The 25,808-nt window shown below is 35.9% G+C and overlaps 1 protein-coding gene across 2 annotated transcripts in view; it reads right to left on the reverse strand.

Annotated features, from left to right (window-relative positions):
- Lin28b (lin-28 homolog B) overlaps window positions 1-25,808 on the reverse strand; it is an 86,360-nt gene that overhangs the window by 57,483 nt on the left and 3,069 nt on the right. The window contains exons 1-2 of one of the 2 annotated variants that reach the window (XM_057762982.1): window positions 22,569-22,578; window positions 21,587-21,768 (exon numbers count right to left, since the gene is read on the reverse strand). In XM_057762982.1, the coding sequence (XP_057618965.1) occupies window positions 21,587-21,768; window positions 22,569-22,578 (192 nt within the window). Of the gene's footprint in view, window positions 1-21,586; window positions 21,769-22,568; window positions 22,579-25,808 lie in introns of those variants that run through there. The other variant, XM_057762981.1, reaches the window with a different exon arrangement.

Raw genomic sequence — 25,808 nt, forward strand, 5'->3', positions numbered from 1 at the left:
AATATGTTTTATTACTACTGGTTAATAAAGAAGCTATTTTGCCCTATGGCAGGGCAGAGTATAGCAAGGCAGGAATTCCAAGCAGAGACAGAGGAGGAAAGAAGGCGGAGTCAGGGAGATGCCGTGTAGCTGCTGAAGGAGAACACCAGAACCACACTGGTAGGGCACAACCTCGGGGTGATACACAGATTAATAGAAATGGGTTAATTTAGGATGTAATCCCTAGCAAGGAATATGCCTAAGTCACTGGCCAAGCAGTGTTGCAATTAATATAGTTTACATGTGATTATTCAGGTCTGGACAGTCAGGAAACAAAGTGCAGTCTCCGTTTACATATTCTACAGGTAAAGCAAGAAGAAACTGGACAAGCAGGCATAAATGCAGCAATTAGCTGCCTTAGAAATGTTTAGCAGCTTAAGGCTAGGGCTACCTGTCCAGTAGGATCTGTACATTTTAATAGAATGGAAATCTGATCAACTTTGATCATTGTTCTTGTTTACTATCTGTTATGACTCAGATGTGGTTTGTCCAAGAAAGTTCATGACATGAATCTTAGAAAGGCAATGTACGTGGAAGTGGAACCTTTAAGTTTTAAGCTGTGTGAACAAATGGTCCTGGGGCATGGGAGCCCTGCCTCTAAAATGGATAAAGATAGTTTTCATGGGATATTGAGTTAGATCTTTTGAGTTGTTCTAAAAGCAAAACTGGTCCTCCTTGTCTAGGGTTTCTAGAACCATGTCCTTAAGCTTCCAGCATTGTTAGTTAATCCATGTTCTTTATAAAGTTACCTGGCTTCAGATACTTTGCTTTAGTCATAATAAACAAATGCTTTCGAGTATATCATGACAGCAGAGAGTAAAACGGTAACTGTAAGAGGTTTTTAATAGAATGAATCTGAAAACAGAAAATAAGGTAGAGAGCAACAGGATAATACCCAATGTTGATGTGTGGGCACACATGTACATATTCATCCTAATGTACATATATGTACATACACACATGAAATAAAGTCAGAGTGGATGAAGAATGGAAAAGTGGTTAACTCTCTTCTTTCTCAGAGGCCCTCATCATAATGTCAAGGAAAACAAGGGGACTAATGAACAGTTTAAATCTCTGTGTAAGAACTCCATATGTTTAAACGGGCTCCCCAGTCTTCCAATTAACTGATGTTCATAAATGCTTACTTATTTCTAAGTCTTAGCTATTATAAAAGGTACCACAGTAACCATCTTTATGCACCTCTATCCTCATTTACACGCTTAGACAAAGTAATCAGGTATCAGGTTAATATGCATGTCTGTAAGGGGGCATAAGACTTAATTCTCTGCATCTTTGCAACATCAGTGATTAACATTAAAACACAACTACGTTAAAATTTTCTTTACCAAATCCTACTTTTACTTTTTAATAATTGAGCTATCTTTCCAGCTTTTCTATTTAATTTGTATGATTATTTTTACTGGAAGAGTATTAACACATTGCTTTATGTATTACAAATTTTCTTGTTTTGCATTTAGCTTCCCAATAGCCTAGCATCTTCTACTTGTTAAGATTAATTAATGACAAAAATATAATTAAAATAAGATATCCATAATCATGTACAACAGCTAACATTTTAATGCGCCTAATTCTATAAATACATTCATGTCCTGTTTACACACAACTTATTCATTATTTGTATGCAAGACTCTAAGGTGTAGATATTCTTTATGAAACAAACATATTTGGAATAAAATATTTTATTAAGTATATCAACAGTCATGATACTAGCTTCTAAGAGGAAATGAACACATAAGAAGAAACTAATTTTATAAACAGTCATAACATGACACAGCAGGCAAAAGTATTAAGTATTCCCTGTAAAAGGAAGTATTTCTAATTTAATAAATGTGGGAAATTCTTGATTGTGCAAACATAAACATATTCCATTTAATCTATGTTATAATACAGTTACTATTAATCTCTAAATTAAGAATATTAGTCTCTTGCTTCTTCCTCCTCTTTAAAAGTTATCTATGGAACCTGTTTCTTTGGCTGAAACACTGGGTAATTTCTGGCTGATGGCCAATATTTTATTTACTTGTCAATTATCTTTACTATTTAGAACATAGTTAAATCAGTAACATGAAAATTAAGGGTACTATAAACATCTAAATATATTTTTCCTTTGTAAAACCAGAGACATTAAGGAATACTCAAGGCACCCAGAAGAGCTGGGTGACCGAGGTGATGGTAGGTCTGGAAAACTCTGGCCAACCTCTAATTGTCATAAAAGGAGGAGGATCACTGGGTTTGACACAGCACTGTGGGTGGTAAGGGAAGCACGGATTTGGCCAGAGTAGGTTATCAAGACAATGAACAAAACAATGAATCAAGCCATGACTTTAAGTGTATTCTAATCATGGCCAGAGTTAACAATGTAATATTGTTTAGATACCACTCCATAGTGTAGATGTAGAGAAAAATTTTTCTCAGACTAAAAAAAGATAAGCTAAAAAAAAGTAAAAAACATAGAAATTTGTTTAGAATAAAGCTTGTATACTTGTATTAAATTTGTTTAGAATAAAGGTATAAGAGCCTTTACAAGAAAATGAGAAATAGTTAAGCCTATTTTTATACTAGGTTTGATAAAGAGTAAAGGGCTGTAAAACCAATTATAAGAGAATTGAGAATTTAGTCAAATATAATAATCTAGAAAAATTTAGCAAGGATTGTTTTGATTCTTTTCATTATATTTTAATTGATTTGCCTTTACTGATTTGTAAGAGTAGTTTTTTGTTTTTTGTTTTTTTTTTTCGAGACAGGGTTTCTCTGTCGCTTTGGAGCCTGTCCTGGAACTAGCTCTTGTAGACCAGGCTGGTCTCGAACTCACAGAGATCCGCCTGCCTCTGCCTCCCGAGTGCTGGGATTAAAGGCGTGCGCCACCACCGCCCGGCGCAAGAGTACTTTATATGTTCTTGCTAGTCCATACATTTTCTTTCTTCTTCAGAATCTGTCTATTTATCCCAGGATGCCTTTGATCTTGCAGTCCTCCTCACTCAGCCCTCCGAGTGTTGGGGCCACAGGTGTAGCCTGCAATACCCAACAACTCCAGTATACACCTATTTTGTTTTGGGTTTTTAAAAAATATTTACTTATAATTATAAATGCATGCATGTAAGAACTGTGTGCATATTCCACCTGTGTGCATATTCCAGGTCTCAAACTCCTATTACCATACTTGCACAGCAAGTGCCTTTAGCCAGTAAGCCGTCTCTCTGGCCCTTTGATTTTAATTTTTTAGAGAGGGTCTCATCTCACAGGTCAGGCTGTTCCATATATAGCCATAACTGGTCTTGAACTTGCAGCAATCATCCTGCCTCACCCTCTCAAGAACTAAGATTAGACACATGAGTGTGATACCCAGCTTCCAGTAAGTTTCCCATCTTCTGCACTTTCATAGAAAAATAGCATCTCCCAACCTGTGGGCTGCCCTTTTAACTTCTTACTAGCAAATGAAAAGAACTTGAAGTTTTTGATAATGTACAATTTATATCTTTCTTCTATAGGTAGTGTTTTACTCGGTATCTACTGAAGATGGGTTCATATTCCCAGAGGCTGTGACATCCTCCTTTGTTTTCCTCAAGATATTTAACAGGTTTTAGCTTTACATTTATGTCTAGAACCCTTAGCAATAATATTCAAGTACATTCTAGCCCATTTTATACATAGTCTCATCAGTTCTTATAACCTTATTTTCTGGGTAACTTGGCAGCTCAGACTTGTCCATGATCTAAAGACAAATTCTGCAAGTATAACAATGAGACACGATGTTTAAAATATCTTTCTAAAGGCAACAACACATCTCCTGTTTTTCTGGAGATCTTTGTATTACTTCTTTGGCAGCACAATTCTCTTTCAAGCATGTTGGAGCTGCTTTCCCTTGGTTTTACTTGGACAATTAATAAGAATTACCAAAATAAAATAAAATACACTCATTTTGATTTGCACTTACGCTTCTTTGAATAGGTAACAACCTTATAAGCTGAATTATGCAAGTATTCAATTTAGCTAGAACTACTAAACATACATGACTTGCAATGAAATAGTTTTTCATATTCTACTACATGAGATTAACTGAAAGCAAAAAGTTAAAGTTTATAACAAAATGGTAAAGTAATAGGGCCAGAAGCTGGGCAGATGCAAGTCAAGAAGCACGGGATAAATGACAGAAATTTCAGGTTAGTGATCGTTTGTTAAAAAAAGCTTCTCCACAAAAGAAAATTGATTAATCAGAGAATCTGACTAGGTTCACAGGAACCCAGTCAATTGCTCTTAGCAGGCAGCACCAGTGTTAAAAGACTTTGAAGCAGAAAGACACGGATTATCAATTTCCTACAGAAGCTGTTTACACCAGGAAGAAGGAACAGGGGTATCATTAAGGGGGGTGGGTAGGGGGTTGAGGTTGAGGGTGTGTAAGGAGGAAAATGAAAGGAAGAAATGTTAAATAGCAGTGTTTTAGAAGAGACGGGAAATGACAGGACAAAGCAAACAACGGCTGGGCTATGCTTACAATGTGGACAGCTCTATCTTCCTTGTGATGCCATATTTTACAGCAAAAATAAATGCTCCAGAGCCTGATGTTCTATCCAACCTCAAGTCTGTCTGGAATTATCTCAGGAATGAGCCAAATCCACAGGAGTGGAAAGGAAATATATAACATAAAACACATAGCAAAAAATTAATAGATTTTGGCATGCATTTGATTATATGGTAAGAACAAAATTAAGAACCATAAGTTATAGATTGTTTCTAGTGGCTGTGTTGAGAAAATAAGCACCTAAATGAACAGCATTATGAAAAGATCAATCCAGTCCATGTGCAGAGGAGGAAACATCAGTGTTTGGTAAAGAAGATACAAATCTAACAGGTAATGAATACAGATGGATAGGATGAACATATCATGAATTAATCATTGTGGTGAAAGAACATTTAAAAACAGTATAAAGGTGGTTTCCTTTAATATTAAGGAAACTATTTTTTTAAACAGATTTTGAAATTCTACATTGCAGGACACAATATAAAATATACTTGCAACTTACATTCAAACCAGCATAGGGCCTTCCAGCCATGGGGATGATTACATATATTTGTGTATTTTTGAAACCAATTTAGGAAGATAAAGTTGACAGTGGCTTCTGGAATTTCCCCCATGTCATATCAAATTTTCAAGATCAAAAACTGTTTCTACCTGACAATGTCTGCATCCTTTTCCCTTGTTATATAGTCACATAAACATCTTCCTTCTTCAAATAAAACTTCTCCACTCAACGCAAATGACAACAGCAAGATACTTGTGTTATCTTGATTACATACATAGATTTCTCAAGTCATATATGTCATAAACAATTACCTCACAACATTTTACTGAATCCAAAATTATATTATAGAACTTGAAATATTTTAATAGTTAAAGTAATCTCTGATTATAGCAGAATTCTTATTAGCTAGGAGAAAAGTATTAACTTGCCAATAAAACTTACAAGCTAGTTACAGATTTAATAATGACCTCAACATTTATTGAAAATAAATCCACCAAAAATATTCTTGTGAAAATAAGGACATTGGTAGGTGGGCAGAGCTCACATAGCTTCCTGCAGCACAGAAAGAGGGGATGGGAGAGGACATTAACTCTGTTGATATTTTTCTCTAGCAAGATGAATATTACCCATGGGCTTAAATTCAGTAAGTTAATATATGGCTCACATATTTCAGAATAGTGAATCTGAAAAAGGAAGTACATTAAAAATATTTTTTAAAGCTTTTTTTTTTTTAAAAAATATTTATTATGTATACAATGTTCCGTCTGCATGTATGCTTGCAGGCCAGAAGAGGGCACCAGACCTCATTACAGATGATTGTGAGCGACCATGTGGTTGCTGGGAATTGAACTCAGGACCTTTGGAAGAACAGGCAATGTTCTTAACCGCTGAACCATCTCTCCAGCTCCCATTAAAAATATTTTTAAAGTAAAAATAAGAAATAAAGGTAGGTTACTCTTAAAGAAATTTATATATCACATGATTTAGACTCTGTCATGAGAATGCACAACACCATCTTTATATTTTCATTTTTCAATTTCCGAATTTGTACACTTCCTTTTTCCTATAAGCTTGACTAAGTTTAAGCCCTTTAATTTATTTCTCTTAGGTAATTAAGCCCTTTAATTTATATTGGCAATAATCTGACTAGGAGAATTCAAAGTTATTTTCTCCATTTGAGTAAAAAATATTAAAGCAGCTGATCGAGAATGAGCATTTATTTTCGAAGTTATAAAGAGTAGAAAAGGAATAAGGAAACCACGGAAAAGGTACACACACAAGAAATGCTATTAGTAGGAACAGAATAAATAAATAAAATTAAGAATCACAAAAGTGAAAGGATGATTATTCTGTTAAAATGTACGGCGTTAATCCAGTGGAAGGCAAGGATGGCATAGAGGGGTTCCTAATGTGATCGTCTTTCTTGGCTAAAGTAACTTTTGAGAAGGTGGGCATCATGAAACATAACTGTACTTCCAATACTCAGGAGGACTTAGTTTAAGGCCAACCTGAGCTAAACAGCAAGTCTCTGTCACAAAACAAAGAAACACCACCAACAAAGTCCCTGGCCAGAGCAACAGAGTGATGCTCTGAGTAGGAATTACAAGAAAAACACACTCCTGTGTATCTCGGAACATAAAATGTGATGTGACAATTTCCACTGAAAAGCCTGAAAGTTAGGGGCCAAAGAGAGCAGACTGTTCTTGAATAGGATCTGAATTCAGTTTCTTCAGCTCACAACTATCTCTACTTCCAGGGATCAAATGTCTCTGTGGGCTCCTGTACTCACATCACATATTCAGACATAGACACACACACACAATTCAGTATTTTGAAAATCTAAAATTTAGGCCAGATGTGGTAGCACACTCCTATAATCTCAGGACATGGATAGGATTGAGTCTCAGGATGTAGAGGAAAGACAATTATTACTTCTAGACTAACCTGGGCAAAAGCAAGTCTCAAACAGAAACAGACTGAGTAGGTTGTATTTAGGAGTATGCATGTATATTCATATCCATACATGCATACAAAAACAATGGGGGAAAAAAAGAGCTCAAAAGCTGGGCAGTGGTGGCGCACAACTTTAATCCCAGCACTCAGGAGGCAGAGGCAGGTGGATCTCTGTGAGTTTGAGGCCAGCCTGGTCTACAAAGCAAATTCTAGAACAGCCAGGGATACACAAAGAAACCCTATCTAGGAAAAAGAAAAGAAAGAAGAAAGGAAGGAAGCCATGAATTTGAATGAAAGAGCAAAGGGGTATATGGAAAGATTTGGAAGAAGGAAAGGGAAAGAAGAAATGTGATTGACAATAATCTCAAAAAAAGTTTTTAAAAAATGCAAAAACACTTCAACATTAAAACTCTACTTCCCAATCCTCTGACATATATAAAAAAATCTTGTTACGATTTTTAATTAAGGAATAGTCTTTAAACATTCCTTTTGGGACTGGAGAGATGGCACAGTGGTTAAGAGCACTGACTGCTCTTCCAAAGGACCTGGGTTCAATTCCCAGCATCCACTTGGCAGCTCATAACTGTTTGTTAACTCCAGGTCCAGGGGGCCAGGCACCCATGGCAAAACACCAATGCACACAAAATAAAAAACAAATAAAGTAAAAAAATATATATACAATACTTTCTAAAATACAAAAAGAGAAACAAAACAGTCACCTATGTAATGAAGAAACAAGAAAACAAAACATAAGGAAGTTAGAACAAATGACACAATATTTACAGAGTTTAATGTTTGTAAGAAGGAAGCAAACATTTCCAGACAAATAAATATCTCAAAGAAAGGACCCTGCTCCTGCCCCGGTTCATGCTGGAAATGCAGGATAGGAACAATTCACTCAGAAAGAAACCGGGGGCCGACGGTAGTGCTGCTTGGTACAAACAGAAGAGGTAGGTTACAAAATGGCAGATCTTATTTCAACAATAAAAGCAATTTAAAAAGGAACTATGCTGGGGGAGGGCATCGTATAAACTGAGAACATGACCTATGACCAAGGCACGGTTGAAGGGAAGATTTTTATTGTAGATATGAGAGAGAAATACAGCCAGAGGCATCTAGAAGAGTCCAGAGTTGGGAGAGAAAGTAACAGACCGAACATGGCCAGCAGACTGGACAGGGCCATGAGAGGAATTGTAAGAGCAAACGAGGGAGGAAGACAGAGAGAATGAGTGCAAAGGAGACTAAGAGAGAGGGAGCCAAGAGAGGAAGACAAAAGAGGTAGAGTATAGCCAAAACCTCAGGGTTCTAAAAAGAACATGAACTGGGAAGGGAAGCCTCTGAGCCAGAGGTTTGGGTAAGAGAGACCAGCTAGGCAGCTGTGAGACTGAGGAGCAGGAGGCTAGCAGGCACTGTGGTGTGCTAACAGACACCACAGAGAGCCATTTGTCCCTTTGACAGTGATAACGCACGTCTCCTTTGGTAGACGGGAACTGCTGCCTGAATTTGATTCTACTAAAAGGTTACTCATACAGTTATAATCTTTGCATTACCATAAATCTACTTAGCTATTTGCTACTTTTATTGCCTATAAGTAGATACTTTAAAATTTTTAAATGTTCTAGCAATTATACAGACTGTTAAGAATGAACACCTTCCCCCATGTCAGCTCAAGACCCTATGTCCTGTTTCTCTGGTGACGTTAGAAAGGCAAACATCAGCTTTGCCAATCTTTAAATGGTGCAATGCTTCTGGGCCTGGGTTCTGATCAGCTCTAAAGATTAGAAGACAGCACAGGATGGTCTCCTCCTAAGAGCACTAAGAGCACTTAAGCTGGAACTATCACTGGCCTGGTCAAGAGTCTACGCCCCACACGAAAGGTCTTTTACCTAAAAACATGCTAAGGAGAGGGGAGGAATGGTTAGCCCCTCAATGAAATAGTGTACTCACCCTTCCCATAAATCCTTCTTCCTTGCAAGCCCCTGCAAAGCTTCCACCAAGCATGTCAGACCCTACTCACTTTTTTGACTCACAAAGTCTAGCTTTTTCTTTTTCTTCTTTGCATCTTTTTCTTTTGAATACAGGCATGCTTACCCTGATGCTCTGGACTGTATCACTCTTCTCTGAAGCTCTCCTCACCTTCTACCATGTGGCTGCTTGTTGACCTCCATTACTAAGTCTGTCTCATTTCTAGACCCTAAAATAAAAGGCTTACCTTTCTCTCTTCTGTTACCCATTTCCCTTTTCCTGGCAGCTGTCAAGATTTACAGCTTCTCGGCCCTGTTGTTTTTCTCTCAAATTCTAGTAAAATTGTACTCAGGTTTTTAAGTCAGTTTCTAAATTCTTTATTAACAAGACTAAGAACCAAAACAAGAGGGAAAAAAAAATCCCAATTTCCTTAGTAACAAAATGAATGAGCATTATGTAATCACTTATTTTTCATTTATAAATTATGACACCTAAAATCTTGTTTCAGCTAACTGTAAGATTACAGGATCAGACTGTTTAAGTTCTTCACACTACTGTCAACAGGACAACAGACCTAACTAAATGCATATAGATGTCTGTGAGAAGCATGCTCAGCAGAAATATCTACGCACAACAGACAAAAGGAAGGCCTTTCAGAATCTCACACCATGGTCATCATGTGTATGTTTTATGCCACTGAATCTATCTACATCTTCTTACTCATCCTGGAGGGAAAAAAGCAATGTCATAAACAGTCTCTCTAAAGAAGTAGTCTACCTATAACTGTTTATTATAAGTCTATGGTTTCAAAGACTTGCTGATAAAATTATGCTAAACCCATAAACATTGTCTTTAGAAGATCCATGATGAAGATCCAAAGTAAAGCATTATCTATTTTCTTTGAGAATTTAGGAGATAGCAGCGTACAAAAATTTTAAAACTACCTGATCATCCAAGAAACCTATTTAAAACAAACCCTTCTCCTCAATGTTAAGGAAATCACTGATCACAGTCTTTAAAAAAGAAATAAAATATTTAACTAAAGTTTAAGAGGAAAAAAGGAAGGAATAGATTTGAGTTCACAGGGCTTAAAAATACAAAATAGATTCCTTTTTTTCTGACAGCAATAATAAGTAATATCAAAAATAAATTATAAATCCCAGCACTCAGGAGGCAGAGGCAGATGGATCTCTGCAAGTTTGATCAGCCTGATTATAGAGAGTTCCGGAACAGTCAAGGCTACCCAGAGAAACCCTGTCTCGAAAATCAGATGGACAGATAGATAGATAGATAGATAGATAGATAGATAGATAGATAGATAGATAGATAGATAGATAGGTGTCTCTTCTCTAAGGAAGGGAACACATACTGAAGATAGACACCAGTTGCTGAGAGACTGTTCTTCTCTAATATCTCTCAGAGTTAGGACCTCAAGCTTCCTTCTCGAAATGGATTGAGAGTAGGGAAAAGAGACAACTAAGAAAGACATCATCGCTCAGGGCTGTAATGACTCCCTGGTAGACAGAAAATGAATTAATAATTTGTATAATTCCTTTAATCTACCATTTAAAACTGAAATTTTAAATTAATCAATGTGGTGAGTGTATGTATGTGAATGTATGTGTGTGTGTGTATGTGTGTGTGTGTACATACAAGTAACTACAGAGGCCAGAAGAGGTCATCAGAACCACTACAGCTGGAGTTACCAGGTGGTTGTGAGCCACCAAACATGGGTACTAAGACTGAATGTGGCCCCCAAAACTAAAATTTTTTAAGATTAAAATTAACAAAAAAAATCCAACCCATTGTGGCTGAAAAGATGGTTCAGAGGTTAAGAGTTCTCTTTCAGAGAACCAGAGTTCAGGGTCATCTCTAAACACCTCTACACATGAGATAAACGTAAATAAATCTTAATAAAAAAAAAAGAAATCAACTCAAGTAACACAATTATATGAAGATATAATTAATAGAAACTGAAAGACTGTTAATGTCCAACAAAAAACTGATCATTTAGTATGAATTTTAATGTGGGCAGAAACATGGACTAATTAATGCATTAATTATATTACAAACTTTATCCGAGATCCTAGTTTTTTAAAACTGATAATCCATTCATTAACAGACACTTAAATAAGCCTCTGTGTAACATAACAATCTCTCATCTAACTTTTTTAGGTGGTTTATATCTTACATCATAAAACATATTACTGAAAATAAGATTTTTTTCTTTCCTATTTATCATAATAATACAATGCAAACACATAAAAGGTCATATTTACAAATCTGGTTAACTAAATTATGGGCTAGTAACAAAATCATATAATTAAATATAATTGCCTTTTAACATCTACAAGTCTATGAAAATGCTAGGAAAAATTTTATGTAACAATAGAATATTTTATTACGATAAAATACTTAAAACAAAAATGCATTCAACTTTAAAATCCTATCATTCTTTGAAAATCTTTAAAATTACCCACTTACATAGAAATATCAAAGAAAAAATTTTAAAAATCAGTCAAAGGTACATCTTAAGAAATTATTGTTTCTGCCGGGCGGTGGTGGCGCACGCCTTTAATCCCAGCACTCGGGAGGCAGAGGCAGGCGGATCTCTGTGAGTTCGAGACCAGCCTGGTCTACAGAGCAAGTTCCAGGACAGGCTCCAAACCACAGAGAAACCCTGTCTCGAATAACCAAAAAAAAAAAAAAATTATTGTTTCGAAGCTGAGGAGATGACTCAGATGATTAAGAGCACTGACAGCTCTTCCAAAGATCCCTGGTTCAATTCTCAGCACCCACATTGCAGTTCACAACTATCTGTAACTCAAGTTCCAGAGGATCTGACTCCCTCACACAGATATATACACAGACCAAAAAAAACCACACATAAAAATTAAATGAATTCATTTACAAAACATGGTAAGAAAGTAAGAAAAAGCGCACGCGCATGAGAGAGAGAGAGAGAGAGAGAGAGAGAAAGAGAGAGACAGAGACAAAGAGACAGAGAGACAGAGAGACAGAAACTATTGCTTCACGGCCAGGCAGTGGTTGTACATACATGCCTTTATTTTCAGCACGCGGGAGAGAGAGGCAGGTGTATGTCTAAATTAAACACCAGCCTGGTCTACAGAATGAGTTCTAGGAGAGTCAGGACTACATAGAGAAACCCTGTCTCAAAAAAGCAAAACGGAACAAAAGAAGAAATCATTGCTTCACAACTATCATTCATTATTTGGTGATAGTGATATTGTTTAAAATACAATTCAATACTGTCTATTCTTCCTTAGAGGATCTGAGTTCAATTCCCAGCATCTACATGGAGGCTCACGACCGAAAATTCAAATTTCAGGGAATCTGATGCTCTTCTGATCACTATGGGTCCAACATGATGTGATACACAGACATACATGCACATAAATATTCATACATATAAATAAAAATAATAAATATTTAAAATACAACTCAAGTATCTGAACTCTAAATACAAACCAAAACAGCTTCAAAGTCTAAATATTTAATGGCTTTCAGTAGATTATAGATCATAAATAAGTCACAACATTAGGATTGGCAGTTACTCTCTTTTAACTCCAAAATGAAATGATGTTGAAATAGATGTACTTTCTCAAACATTTGCTACACTATCTTACATATACAGACATATGGCTAATACGTTTTTACATTTGTATCAAGTTGTCGTGTTTTTTACATTTATCTTCTTACATCTTAAGTTCTGAGAAATCAGTTATAATTTAAAAACTTCAAATAATTCCAAGAGATAACTGATAAAAAGTGGATATGCTAGTATCAATTAAAAAGAATTATTTTAGGACCCAACAAGATGGCTCAGCAGGTAAGGTAAGGCCCTTGCTATATAAGCCTGGCTACCTGAGTTTGGTACCAGGAATCTACATAAATGTGGAAGAAAAAAAACAGACTCAACAAATCACAAATTTGTTCTCTGCCCTCCAGACACATTGCCTTACCTCCTCCCCACACACAATGATAATAAATATTTTAGGTGTCTTTTTAGGAATCTATTCAATAATAAATATTTGGCTTCCTAAAAAGGTATAAATCAATCCACATAACAAGTAAATTAAGAGGTACATTAAGGTAAACTTTTCCTATAAACTTAAAAACTCTGACACTCGTTCATTTTGAGACTGACTTCAGCACAGCCAGATTGGCTAAAAGAAGAAATCATTAAACTTAAGCAATCAAAGAGAAAGAAAGTTTTCTTTCTTTTCTATAGAAAGAAACAAAAGCTTGGTATTAACCCAAGGCCAAAGGACGGGCCCTTCAAGCTAGAAAGCTGTGAGGACCGAGGTTACAAGGAGTCACTAGATATTTTGAAAGCATAAAAATGAATACAACAAGCACTGATAAAATAACAAGTATTTCGTAGAAATTTTGCACTTTATGCAATGTTGATGTTTCTGTTGGTAAAATCATCTAACTGTGGTTCTCTGCACAAACATACACCCATCCCCCACTGCACACAGCCACTACACAAACCTCTTGAGTAAATAGGAGTATCCAATGTCCAGGGTAATGGGTGGTCCTGAGGTCTGGAACCAGAGCTATATACTTTTAGGGGATACTAAGATAAGAACAAAGTGTTTTGTGTTTGTTTAAATCTGAGTCTAGATGTAAAATCTTTGCACCATTATTGGCACAGTTCATAAACTCACTGACTACGTAAAGTTGAAAGAGTCAGGATAAATGCTAGAAATTAAATACATCACAAAAATATCAGAGCCTTTTTATAATCCAAATTAACTAATTCAGTTTTCTCAAAAGTTGTCACTACATTTCAAAGGTGCAAATATCCTACAACATGTTTATACTGCCAACAGAAGTTATTTAAATAAAATTATATACATCAAATAAACTGCAACTCAATGAAACAAGACAGCAAATTAATTCATGCAATATCACAATCAACCATCAACTACTATTTAGTATTAAAGACTTTCTATAAATTCAATGGAAAGAGTGGGTTTTATGCTTGTTTTTACTTTATTTTTCCTAGAACAGAAAGCAGGATTTACAAGTAACTCCAAGAAAAGATAAGCAAAGAATAGTCCTGACAGAGGCTTCTCTGACTCAATCAAGAGGGTCTGCAACCTGAGCCAAAGGGCACAAATTCCTCACCATTCAAAACTTTCAATGGTGTGAGGGAGGAAACAGCTAAAAGGGAGAAATGTATAAATCCCTAGTTTTAGTAACCAACTAAATTCTTTTCATTAAATACCCAGTAAAAGTTAAGTCAACACTATGAATTTTTGCTATAGTTTTAACAAATTCTAAAAAAGGAAACTCTTTAAAAAATGAAAAGGACTCATTCACTTTAACATTTATGATTTACAGTGAACCAACTATGTCAGGTATGTGTCTGAAATTGGATCTAATTAAAGTTGTTGCAGAAAGGCGTAATTATTTTGCCAGCAACAGTTTTTCTACATTACATTGAAAGCATACTTGAGAAAAAGCTTATCTAAACTTTTTATCGCTGATTTAAGTATTTAAAGGAATAGACACAACTATGTTGCCACACCTTCATTACTGACTGACCTAAAGAAAACTCATTTGATGTAAGATGAAAGAATTTAGGCATTGCAGGATCTATAAACATTCTAGTCATTATTGTTAATAATTGAAGGAATTCATTGCTAAGTGAAGAAAAGCAAAGTCTGGCCAAAGTAAAAGTCATTTGCAACTTTACATGAAGCCAGGCGGTTGGTGGCGTACACCTTTAATCCCAGCACTTGGGCAGAGGCAGGCAGATCTCTGTGAGTTCTAGGCCACCAGGTCTACAAGAGCTAGTTCCAGGAAAGGCACCAAAGCTACAGAAAAACCCTGTCTCAAAAAAACCAAAAACAAAGAAAAGAAAAGAAAAACTACATGAAATCTTGAAATCTTTAGATCCTATAACACAAACTATAAATATAAATTTATATCTTGGAGTGATATTTTAAATAGAGTACAACTTTAAGATTAACAAAAGTGATGGAGGTGGGTCTTGTATTTATCTGTTGCTTTCATTGGTTAATTAATAAAGAAAACTGCTTGCCCCTGATAGGTCAGAAAATTAGGTAGGCGGAGTAGACTGAACAGAATGATGGGAGAAAGAAGCTGAGTCAGTGAGTCGCCATGATTCTCCCACTCCAGACAGACGCAGGTTAAGATCCTTTCTGGTAAGCCAGCTCATGGTGCTACACAGAATATTAGAAATGGGTTAGATCAATATGTAAGAATTAGCCAATAAGAGGCTACAACTAATGGGCCAGGCAGTGTTTAAAAGAATACAGTTTCTGTGTAATTATTTTGGGTAAAGCTAGTCGTGTGGCAGGAAGTGTCCCGCTGCTCGTGTCATTACACAAAAGTCACAAATTTATGCTAAATTTAACATTTAAAAGTAAAATGTCATTAACAAAACACTTAAAAGGCAACTGGTAAAAACAAGGTATATTGCTAGTGCCACAATAAATTGGCAAGACCAAGTTTCTCTGCAGGAAATCTAAAAACTATTCTTTAAAAGACTATTTAAAACAATACATTTAACTCATTATTTTTTAAGCGTTTGTGATGAGTACTTGACATGACGTCTAGACTTGTCAGAGCTCCTACAACTCTAAGTTGTGAGCTGTCATGTGGGTCTAGGAACAAATCTGAGTCCTCTGGAAGAGCAACAAGTGCTGCTAAGTACTGAGCCATTTCATCTCTCCAGCCCCTCAATCTAGCTTAAAAAGATTTAAAAAAAAAAAAAAAGTCTTACTTTTTGTTTTGTTTTTGCTTCTGAATCAGGGTTTACCTCTGTAACCCAGACCAGGCTGGAACTCACCATATACCATCTCAGGATGGTATCCAAGGCAGGCCTGACCTGAAACTTGGTGATCTTCCTTCCTCAGCTTTGCAATTGAATTAACATGAATTAATATGCCTGTCCTAAGATTTGTTTTCTATCAGTTATTCCCAAATAAAATTAGTAGAGCCTTTTAATTTGAGTATGTAAATAACAAAATGAAAGGCAAACAAGAAAAAATAAATCCTTCTTCTTTTATGAGTAATACTAATAATGATGAAATCTTATCGAAAAGTGTGACAAATATATGTGTGTGGATGTAGCAGATGCATGTGGCATATATGTGAACATATGGAGGCCAGGAAAGAATCTGAGGTGTGCTGCTATGAGGTGTGCTGCTATGTCAATGTTCCCCTTCCTTGAGACAGTCTTTCTCTGAACCCGGAGCTAGGCTGGCAGCCAGTAAGAAACCCCACAGAACTGCACTTCCAAGTGCACATGACCAGGCCTAGCTTTTGAAGAGGGTGCTGGGATCAGAACTCAGGTCCTCACGCTTGCACAGCAAACACTCTCCTCTACTAATTATACACATCTGAAAAATAGGTAAAAATCCCACAGAACAACAAATAATTAAAACAAAAATATCTATATGCCAAGTTGTTCCCAAACCTCAGTTTATACCCTGATGTTTCCAACAGTTTGTGTCCATTTTGGTTAAGGACTCATTCTGTTATCTAGGCTAGGCTTGAATTTCTAGGTCCAGTGATCTTCGTACCTTAGCCTCTCAAGCTGCTAGGACTATAGGTGTGTTATACGTGAAACAATATTACTTACCATAAAACTGTTATACATTAAACAGTATTACTTATTGTAAAACTATGATTAAAAATTCAAGTTCACTGTAATAAAAATTAAGCTACCAACACTATCCAACATATTTTATCATATGTTAAAGAATGTTCAGATTAAAGATGATCAATATGGAAACTCTTCAATATGGAAACTCTTCACACCTTTGGCCCCTGAGTATAGTTAGGTCAATAGGCATGAAATCCATGTTCTGCAAAAGACTTGTTTTTACCTACTATATTGAATAGGGGTTAAGAAGGTTTTAAATTTCCATGACATCTAAAAGCTCAGAAGGAAGTAAAAGGCATATTAGATATTACCAGATAAAGAGGGTTGGTATTTATTTAGTTATTTTTTTTTAAAAAAGTATTGTCTTCATATGTTTTGAACAGTCATTTAAAAGGGTGAATAAAAATAACCACAGCATACAATACTAAGGGCTAAGCCTCATCTCAATTCCTGGGGGATTAAAGGTAGCTTAGGTTCACCAGCTGTTAACATATGCAACACTGCACAGGCTGGTGGAGATTACACATGTGTGGATAAAGGAGGTATGTGTAAAATTCTCATAGTTTCCTCCTAATTTTGCTGTGAACCTAAAAACTGCTCTTAAAGAAAGACATGTTTAACACACACTGAATATACTCAGTGCTTGAGCTCCTTCTTGACATGCACATGGCTCTGGGTTCGTTAAAAAAAAGGGGGGGGGAGAGAACAGGAGAAGACAGCATGTTAAAGCAAAAGCAGACAACAGCCAGGCAGTAGTGGTGCACACCTTTAATCCTAGCACTCAGGAGGCAGAGGCAGGGAGATCTCTGTGAGTTTGAGGCCAAGCTGGTTCCAAAGTTATAGAGCAACTCTGTCCCGAAAACCAAAAAAAAAAAAAAAAAAAGAAAAAAAACAAGAAAAACAAAAACATCTAAGAAATGAAAAAGAATATTTTAAATAGGTACCTAATTTACTTCTAAATTTAAAATGAGAATGACTAACAGCCAATTTTTCTAAAATTTTAAGTAAATTTCAAAACCAAAATGGAAGTATTCAGTATCGTCCAAGTTACATTAAAAACTTGCCAAACGTTACTTTAAATGCCTTTAAATGACTACACAGCTCTAAAGGATTGTAGCATACCCCAATTTTCTGAATTGGTGAACCAAGAAAGTTTATCGTGAAGTTTTGATAAAAGTTTTAAAAACTTTCCTTTTTTTTTTTTTTTTTTTTTTTTTTTTTGAGTTTCATGTGAGGCTGGCCTCAAGCTTAAGATGACTCTTTCTTAGTTCTGGGAATATAAGCCACCACATCCAGTTAAATGTTTTTAAACCTGGTATTTGGGGTTGGACACTTAACCCTGTGGTAGAGTTTGCTTAGTGTGTCCAAGCGCCAGGGTTTGATCCTTTACATCAGGAGAGGGTAAAGGGCAAGTTAAATAGCCTTGAAAACAATCACATATATTCATCATGTGAAAAATGTAATCATGCTAAAGTATGGCAAAAGTTAAATGTGATTCATTAGCAATATAATATTAGGAAAGGCTCTGAAATATGAAAACAATAAATTAAATGTCTTCATATATTATTAATATCAATTCTGCTTGTTTCTTTTGAGACAGGATCTCACTATACATGTTGGCTGAGGTCAAATTCAGAGAGTCTCTTCTGGGATCAAATGTGTGCATCATCATATCAGGCTTAAATATAATTAATTCTTTCAAATGTTTTCTGAGGTTTTTAAAAAGATTTATTTACCTTTTATTTATGTATACATGCACACATACACAGACATGCCAGAAGAGAATGTTGGATGTCCTGAAGCTGAAGTTAAAAATGGGTTGTATTAGTTATTAGCACTTATAAAATAATGGTATTCTAATTGATGAATTTTCTTGGTAAGACCCTTGACCAGGATCCTTGTACTTCAACTGGGACAAATCTTTGTTCTTTGCATCAGATTCTTGAGCAATTGCTATGAGATGGGGACATACGGAGCTCAGTAACAAAATGCTTGCCTAGCATGCATAAGCTAAAAGAAATGAAATGTGACAAAATTCACAAATTTAATAGTTATTCACTGATAGTTCTTTATAAAATATGTTACTGAACATCATTAACGATTCATTATTAGCATGAGTCAGAATACATAGGTTTCTAAGCATAAAAACATGATCACTTAAAAGAGATATTAACAGTAGAAATCATATGAAGATTGTTATTTTAAACCATCAATGGTCACAATCTTCCAACAGTTAAATCTCACTTTTTCTGCCTATGTTATCTAAAGACAGGGGAAGCACATCCCTATGAACATGTCCAACTTCAGGATTTAGATAGCACAAGAACTACAAGTATAATTACATTAATATCAACATTGTATTTTAAATACAATCATAACTAATTTACAGAGTTACATATAAAATTTACTACAAAGAACTGCCTATCAAAACAACTAAATTGCTATGAAATAAAGAAGCTATATATGTCTTTGTAGAAAATACCTTTAGGAAAAATTCTTGGGTCCCTTGGCATCAATTTTAAAGATTAAAGACCCTTAAAATCATTTATTTTGATTCCTCAAATACATAACATTAAAAATGTGCTTGGAATACTATGGCACATGTACTTTTGGGTACAAACAAGCCCAGCAAGATGGTGCAACAGGGAAAGCACTTGTCCCTCAAGCTAAGTAAGCTGAGCTTAACACCTTCAAGGTAGGAGAGAACCAACTCCACAAGAGCAACTCAACACATAGAACCATACACCCATCACCCAGAGACATACAAAAATAATACACTATTTTAAAAAGCCAACCTGATATAAATACTTCATGAACACTGGTACAGCTGAACATCTAAAATTTCTAATTATGATTTATACATATTCTTTATAGCAAACTAGTATAAAAATATAATGGAGGAAATTTAACATAAAAAACTAGCAGCACAGCTTTTAAAAGGCTTATATATTAAAATTAATAGCTAGATTAAAAAGTATTTTTAAAATATTATATAATAGTCGTAAACCACAACCTGATTGTACAGGGATGTTCACAGTCCCTAAATACTCCATTTACAACCATCTAACTTTATCTGACTAAAAATAGCAGGAATTCTGTCTTCTTCAATGTAATAACTCATGTAATGTGTAACTTATTCGTCCATCTCAATTTTAAAAGCTAAGAGCCTTCATTTAAGTACTGTCCTTTCACACGAGGGAAATATTAAGAACCAATGTTTTTACTATGAAAACTGCAATTAATATATGAAGTTTCCCAGCAATATATGTTTAATTCAATGTACATAAGAATGTTAATCACATATCTATTAAATAGTTTAAAGGGGATACTTCATAGCATAACACTGCCTAATAAAATGGCTACTATTTTAATATATTTCTATTTCTTTTTAAAATATATTTTAAAACCCAAAGAAATAAAACCAAATTCTAACAAGGTGTAATGAAACAAAGAAAAAAGTGCTATTTTTTCATTTATCATCTATAAAACAAATTTATGACATCGTAAAAAACAATTTAACAATCTAAAAAAGGTTCAAAGGGGAAGAAGAGCCCAAGAAAATAGATTTATCAATTTTAGTTATTCAATCTAAAAAATTTTAGAAAGTACACCAGCATATGTGACTTAGTCGGCTATATTCAGGCACCTATTTACTATTTAAATTGTTTCATTTCACAGATCATGTTTATCTTTCCACTGTCAACAGCCAATAAGAGGAGCCAGGCCTATAGGAAAGGAAAATAGAAACCACACAATAAAATCAGAAAGCTACCAAGCACCAGAGCACAGAAGATTAAACGAAATGGGTTTCCTAGGTTCTGCCTGGTATGGATTAAAATAATCCATTAAAATGATCATTTAAAATGATCTTCCTTGGGGAGTATGGTACAAATGTTACCAAGGACAAATAACACAATATCAAATTTTTTAGCAGAGTAATTTCAGTATTTCAGACATGAATTCATACTAGTCAACAAGCAATATAAAATCCACCCAGTTTCTTTTACTTTAGAGAGTAAACCAAAACAAACCTCTTTCCTCATTAGTCTCTTAAGTCCATGACCTCACTACAGAATTTTTATTTCCTTACTTGCAAACTGTAAACTCTTCCCCACTCTGAAGCAATTAGTTAATAGAAAGGGATTTACGAGCAAAGGGTATTTATCGTTTCCTGGGGAAAATTTTTTAATGGGAAACAATGACCTTCCGTTTGGTATTACGCATTTTTTAAAATTATAACTCGACTGTAGAATTTTATCATGTAACCAACTATCAATTTTTAAACAGCTTTTGGCTACTCTTTTTTTTTTTTTTTCTTAAGTTCAGTCTCTTAAAGAGACAGTGTCTCTGGATCAATGACCTAAGAGGAAACAGTTCTAAAAAGTTTGATTACCAAGAATCTTTTCTGGCATTTCTTCAAATCCACTCTTCATTATCAATTTCCTATTCTGTTTTATTATAAAACCAAATTATCTTCACATAAACTTGCAAATGACTATGATGATGAAACAATACAGGTGGTACTGTCATTAGAGGCATCTGAAATATAGGTTACCTATACTTTCTTACAACAAGCAAATTATCTGACTTTTTGAGAACTCTCAAGGATCCAGGGAAGTTTTTTCCTGCATTTACCATTCATTCATTAGGCATAGGCAATATGAAGCCAACAACATTGGGTGCTAGAAAAATGAGATTTCATTGTCTAATGAAGGGAAGGTTTTTTAAATAACATCAACCTAAGTCCAATCAGTGAAAAACACACATGCCCTAAAATCTGGACAATCATCTGATTTTAACAAATATTTTCATCTTTCAATATACTTACTTAAAAGCACATTTTTATGTCTATCTATTAACATAACTATAGACCAACTCCCACACATAGATCTGGGCAAAGAGGGGATTAAAAAGTCTGGCTTACTTGGTGTACAAATACATCCACTGGAATATCCAAGGGGTTTCCCTCTCGGTTTATCATGGAGATGAATCCAAATCCCATGCGCACATTGAACCACTTACAGTGGCCAGTTCCATGCAGAACCTGGGATTCTTCCTCTGCCAGCTCAGGCAGCTTTTCTGGCTCTTCACCTTTGCTTGCCCCGCCTGACATGGAATAACACAAAAAGTCAGTTAGTCTGCATTTCCACACCGTGCGCAACCAAAAAAAAAAAAAATCTTGTGAGAAGAGAAGCTAGAAAACAAAAAGTTGATAAATGTTCTTTAAAATTATCTACAACGAAAAGGGTTAAAGGCAAAGCAGAGAGAGGAAGCCACACGGCTGCATCGCTCACACCAGCTTCCACGTTTCTGTACATCCGCATACTTTCTCATCTATCTCCGTTGCTCGGTAACATTCTACAGTTACAGCCTGGGCCACTTCACTCACATACTGCTGACCTAATACTATTCCAGTTTACACAGAGCAGTTTTTCAGCGAGATTGGTTTTTCTAGCAAACAGGAAAAGAGAAATCCTGAGGACGGTTGGCTACCGGTTAATGCACATGCGGCAGAGGGAATCCCGGGTTATTTGCAATGTGCATTCATTCCCCTCCCCCTAACTTTCAATTAAAGTTAGGGTAGAATGGGGGAGGGGGCAGGTGTATAAAAGTTTCCTTGGACTCACTAACTGAAACTGCGCGCAATCACACGCACACAATCAAACAATAGCCCCCTGAAAGCTTTTCAAGTTGTGAATCAGTGTGGGCGGTACAAAACATTTTGGAGATCTGTAACAATAGGTTTTTGCCGAAGCCCCATGGTACTATGAGGGGGTGGGGAGGTAATGCCCAGTTATTAGGGTAAAGGGGGATAGGCGAGAAGGGGTGAGAAACTGGGTAGTGGGGAGAAGCAGGGAAGAAAAGAAGAAAGAAATCAGAGTAAAACAATAGAAAAGAAAATTAACCTTCGGCCATGTTGCCCCACCGGCCCTCAGCTTCACACTCGAGAGATGAAAACTTTCCCTTTGGACCGGAGTGGTCTTCAGCATCCGTCTAGCATCTTGATTTTGTGCGATCACAAATTTAGTTCGCATGGTCTAATGTGCTTTCCTCCTTTTGATTTTTTTTCCTCTTCTCTCTCCAGTTTCTGGCCCCCTGAGCACACGTGACTTTGTCAATTACATGCTTTCTTGCTACTAATTTCACCTCGGATCCTTAAGGGGCTGGCAAGAGGAAGAGATAACCAATCGCCATTTCATCTGTGCTGACATCAAAATAATTTATGAATGAACACGGAAAACTCAAACGTGTTTTCTTAAAGACAATTTGAGACGCTTCTTCATGATTAATCAGAATGCTAATTTTGTACTATTTAAACACAATGAAGGGTCCTTGTGAATTGCTGGTTTAGAAAAGCGACAGTCGGTATTTGCACACGCGTGCTCCACATACAAGCCCCTCTAATCTCATAGGGGGAGCCATTGAAATAAAGCAACTGACGTTAAGATTCCCCACACACACCACAGGCAGTCTGTTATTCCATAGCAGCAAACCACCTTAGGCACATTAATTTAATATTTCATTCGTGGGGGAAAATATACAATTCCTAAGCCCAAATTTAAACTTAATTACATTAACCATTAACTTAAGATATTGGTAACATAAACCTGCCAAAAGCAAAAGCACATCTAATTCCAACCTGAAATTTTTTTAAAAATGTAAAATAAAATCCTACTGGGAAAAAAATCACTACTAATTTCCTATCAAATAGTTCTGTTCATTTCAAAATATTTTCGAGAGGTATAGTAAGAAATTGTACTTCACAGGTTTCTCCGCCATCTCTTTCCGGGGGAGGAGATGTGATTAATGACTTCCTAAATAACAGCCCAGTTTTCCAGCCTAACATAGAGAGAACCTCAATCAGTGGTGATTGTTCCCCAAGAGCAGGAGACTCAGGGAGGGGGAGGGGAGAAGTGTGAGGAGGTGAAGAGGGATGCGAAGGCGACAGCAGGAGAAAAAGGCTGCACTGCTGGGGTGGGGAGAGGGCACATGGGGAAAGGTAAATCGGTGTAATATTAACTGGACTCTGACATCTTGGAAGTCTATTGCCAGCAAGCAGAACGGTCAAATACAGGGGACTGTAATAACGTGGTGGGCTCGTCCCGTCCCTTCCTGTTGGCCCCCTGCATCAAAACACTTTTTGCTTTTCAAATTGGATTTATCATGTTTATAACAATATTAATCACCTTATCGAATATTTCAAAAATATTACATATTAATTAGAAATTATTCTTTTTTAAAATATAAAATATTACCTGCTTTAAAACATTTAAGGCTTCCACCAGTCTTTTGCTGCCCCATCCCCCATTTTCTTAAACAAGCAGTTTACAGAAAAACTGTAGCTACCACTTCCCTTCTTCAAAGCTACCCGCTGACCCTCCCCCACCACGCTTGCGCCCCCTCACCCCATCTCTCCAAGCAAGCCCACATTCTAACAGTGCTTCACACAAATTAAAATGTTGGGATTATGAAAAATCCACATACACCTATTAACACCCCTTCTCATACTGAAAAACTAAAATAAATTTAAACTAATTGGCTCAGATCCGAAAATAATCAGTGCATAAAGAAATTATTTTCAGCTGTTTGTGATAAGTGGTGTCAATCAAAACTGATCAATTAGGAAAGATTTTTTTCGTCAGTTTCTTTCTTTTGTTGTACTCAGGAAGGAGGCAAGCTTTTATTTATTTTGAGAAGGATAACAATGTACCAGCTGGTGGAGAGAAAAAAAAAAACCTAAAAATCCAAACGATTTTCCAAGTTAACAAGTCCCACATTCTGAAGAGGTTGTTTGCTAACAAAGCATTTACTAAACAGTATTTTAATGATAGAAATGGATTACTACCATACTTGTTACAATATATATTATAATTCTGAATGTTAGTTTTTGTAATTTAAAGAATTACATTTTTAAAACTCTTATACCTAATAACTTTAAAAAGTATTCATGTAAATTGGGATAATGCTATTATTTATGCAAAAGTATCATAAAATTAACAGGCTTGTAAATTTTGGGTTGTTTATGGTGGGTTACATTTTATCTACAAATTTGTTTTGTATTTTTAAGAGTTTACTAGTAACTCAAACAACAATATATAAGTGGATTCTGAGTCCTTGTCTTCTTAAATTTGACAAATTTCAGATATATTGACAGTATATGTAAAGTAGAAACACCACTGCTGAACCACACTGGATGGTACAGTCATGGGATTCACAGTTGTGCCTGATTAGGGGCCTCCAGTATTCAAAGCATTAAGGTAGGGTTCACCGGACTGGTCACTGGTGTCAGAGGTTATCAATTCATTCATTTCCTGAGAGGGACATCAGCCTTTCAAGTTCTATAGAAGGCATTTCCAACTAGGAACCCTGAGAAAACTTCTAAAATTCATTCACAAAGAATTTAAGGCAAAAACCATTTACATATCTTGGGGTGGAGAAAAGAGAGGGAAAGAGAGGTAAGAGAAGGTTAGAAAGAAACAGGAAGGAAGTTGAAAAGGGAGAGAAAAGGAGACACACAATCTCATCAACTCAGAACTATGGCACTGTCTTTTAAGTAGATTATTTTTGTCTGCCCCTTCCCCAAATCTTTTGAGCCTTTTTATAAACTGACCATAAGCTCTTAAGGCTCAGAGTGCTTCTTTCATATAAAATGCTTCTTAGGAGTCTCTTACAATGCTTTTCAATTTGTCACCTTCTCAAGTCTTCTGGTTTTAATTTTTTTCTCATTTCCTACTTGTTTTTAATGCCAGAAAGACCTGCGTTTGACTAAAATGCATGTTTTAAAAACCTTCAAACGCCAAATGTTTCACAACTTGATTTATCATAGCTCTTCCAAAATGTCTTTAAAATTAACTCAAGTCCTACACGGACTCCTCAGCTCAGCACAGGACGGAGGAGATGAAAGCAATCTGTCACATGTCCTTTGGTTATCACACTTAGCTTTCCCAGTTTTTAAAGGTGGTACACATTTTCTCATCTGAACCACTCCCCAACATAATGCTCGGACCTCCATCCTTGCTCACTGTTAGACTGTGTGACTTTTACTAAAGCATAAACAATGCTTTGGTTGTTGTGAAAACGATGAGGGGCTGTGGCACAGCTCTGTAAGTAAAGAGAGGTCTCCAGCCCTAACTCTGTCTCAGCAG

This window comes from Chionomys nivalis, chromosome 2 (genome assembly GCF_950005125.1).
Source record: "Chionomys nivalis chromosome 2, mChiNiv1.1, whole genome shotgun sequence".
Lineage (NCBI taxonomy): Eukaryota > Metazoa > Chordata > Mammalia > Rodentia > Cricetidae > Chionomys > Chionomys nivalis.